General features: G+C 40.1%; 1 protein-coding gene across 1 annotated transcript; it reads right to left on the reverse strand.

Annotated features, from left to right (window-relative positions):
- Positions 1-1,664: 1,664 nt before the first annotated feature.
- Positions 1,665-2,301, reverse strand: LOC147441551 (uncharacterized). The gene is made up of 3 exons (XM_086483450.1): positions 2,205-2,301; positions 1,859-2,072; positions 1,665-1,752 (listed from the first exon to the last, which is right to left on the reverse strand). The coding sequence occupies exons 1-3, from the start codon at positions 2,299-2,301 to the stop codon at positions 1,665-1,667; spliced, it is 399 nt and encodes a 132-aa protein (XP_086339576.1).
- Positions 2,302-2,689: the final 388 nt, after the last annotated feature.

The raw sequence follows: 2,689 nt of genomic DNA on the forward strand, positions 1-2,689 counted from the left end.
TAAGTTGTAGAGATGGTTGAACTTTAGGTTGAGTGTCCTATGTTGATCGCAGTAAGTCCCCCTTCAAAGACTCCGTTGCAAACAACCCAAAAATGTGTGTGTGTGTGTGTGTGTGTGTGTGTGTGTGTGTGTGTGTGTGTGTGTGTGTGTGTGTGTGTGTGTGTGTGTGTGTGTGTGTGTGTGCATGCACTTGTGTGTGTGTGTGTGTGTGTGTGTGGGAGGGAGAAGTAGGGGAGAGATGTACAAGGGAGAGAGAGGTAGACTAGGGAGGGTTGGGCAAGTTGCAAGTGAGATAGCAAAGAAGAGAAGGGTAGAGTATGCCGCAAATACGCGGTATACTCTACCCTTCTTTCTTTTTTAGGAGCCAGTAGATTATGGTGAATATTACTGTGAATATAATCGTGTGCATTACCACACATATTATCGTGTAACATAATTTCAAATGGATTATAAGTGTATCCCAGGTAGCAGGTGGGGGGGGGGGGGGGGGAACCACCCCCCTCTACCCTTAGATAGACATAATTTCATACATAGCCTTTTGTTAGTTTTATGATTCTTTTTTTTCTTTAAACTTTTCCTATTGAATATTTTATACTAACATGTACTTAAATAATTAGCATATATTTATTTGTAACACTTTTACTTTTTTATATGATTTTTTAACTCCTTTTGTAGCATTTGCAATTAAAAATTAAGCCATTCAGTATAAAAAATAATTGCACTTTATCTTTCAACAAATTAGCACTCATTGCACTTTATTCTCTCTGTATCTTGAGTCATTTTTCTCTATTTATTGAAATATGTAATTGACAATGTTGTCTCTAATTAATTGTTTATCTTTTAGAACACATATGGTTAAATATAATTTTTTTGAATTATAATCTCTCTTCTGTGCGTGTGCATGATGACTAGGGTGATTGTGGCCCTTCAAACAGCCATGAACGTGATCAGTGGCTCAAAGAAAAACTCCCTTGTCCTTGCGTCAAGAGCAAAAGGGCAATCCCTCGATTGAAGCGCACTACCTTGTAGCACATGGAGAACGAAGGGCTTTTGCATGCTCAAAAAAATGCTCGGAGAGATGATAGGACCACTCACCCCTTGCTTGAGGATGTGCCACATTGGTCTATGTTTGATGGTGGTGCACCAATGCATAAGGCAAAACAACAGAGACAAGATCTATTGGACAAATTAGTCATGGTGCATGGTGGCCATCCCACTAGCTCTACTTCAACAACTCCTCCTCTAGTGTTTGAGGAGCACTTTGAGGTAGAGGACGAGCACATGATGGACATGTGTTTTGAGTTACTAGCTCATGATGGCAAAGACAACTGTGGATCCAAAACATGTATATCAGTATGGGTTTCTTGAGGGAGCTGTCTCTTTATTAAGCTACAATCAAAAACAAGAATTTAATTAGAGACCAAGTACCAAAAAACAAGGATCTTAAAGGTAGAGAAGAGCACTTACTTTAGGCATAAATAAACAATAGAGTCTATAATTTGTGCATTGGGATCTTTCAAAATCCCAATATCAACAAAATCCAGTACTAATTGCCTAGTACCATCAGCAAGGAGAATGGTTGCTAATAGTCCTTCTTTCATGGAATGTAAAATGTCATTGTTTCTTTCATTTAAGTTTGTGGTAACTTGCCCATAATTTCTCCTCTAGGCCCCTTCATCAGCAACAGTAGATTGTATCCTCTTTAATTTCTCTGTTTCCAGGTGACGTCTTTCTTCTTGCTCAACTTTGGCTCTGATGTTCACATCATGAGTAACCTCATGAATCTTAACCCCATGATCCCAAAGGCTTGGTGGTATTAGCAATATATCTTTCATTTTGGGGTCAATACACTCATTACCTAGGGATAAGGAGCTTATTGTATCTCCAACGTACTCTCTTGAGAGTCTCACTGTCCTTGTCCATAATTGCTACCCGGTGAGCATGAGCAACAAAAATGGTGATATCATTAAAATACTCCAGTAAAAAATCTTCTGCTGCTTCTTGAAGATAGAGCAGGGCAACAGCTTTCCATCTCATTGTACCAGCACATGCTTCCTCACAAATTTGCCTTACTGCTCTTTGGAAAGGAGGTTTAGAGACACAAAGCTCAATACGTTCCTAAGCTTTTTTTATCTCCTTAAATAAACCCATGTTTCTTTGAATATTCTTCATTCTTAGTCCCTTCAATATCTTCATTGGTTTACCTGAAGTTTTCTTCTTGCTAGAAAACCTTCCACATGCTTTTTTTGAAAGCCCTAGTCCTTTCTCTGCCTTCCTTGCTGTTGCCTTGGTTCTAGCCATTCTACTGGAAGAGAAAAATGCAAAGAATCTCTCTCTCTCTCTCTCTCTCTCTCTCTCTCTCTCTCTCTCTCTCTCTCTCTCTCTCTCTCTCTCTCTCAGTCTGTGGATCACGGCGTGCGGGCTCAACTTTGAGATGGGATAATAGCCTATTACGTGTTGTGATCCACATGTGGATGGCAAAAGATTTGAAATATAGTTCATGCCTTTTAGGCAACAAGCCCCAATTTTATTGATGATGAAATAGTGTGTGAAATAGTAATCTTGAGATGTAGTACACTATCTCTCTCTCTCTCTCTCTCTCTCTCTCTCTCTCTCTCTCTCTCTCTCTCTCTCTCTCTCTCTCTCTCCGGTCTCCCTTGGGTGAGGGGGCAGCCCTAGGGGAGGCCAC

The sequence above is a fragment of the Adiantum capillus-veneris genome, chromosome 15 (genome assembly GCF_014529385.1).
Source record: "Adiantum capillus-veneris isolate H3 chromosome 15, ASM1452938v2, whole genome shotgun sequence".
NCBI lineage: Eukaryota > Viridiplantae > Streptophyta > Polypodiopsida > Polypodiales > Pteridaceae > Adiantum > Adiantum capillus-veneris.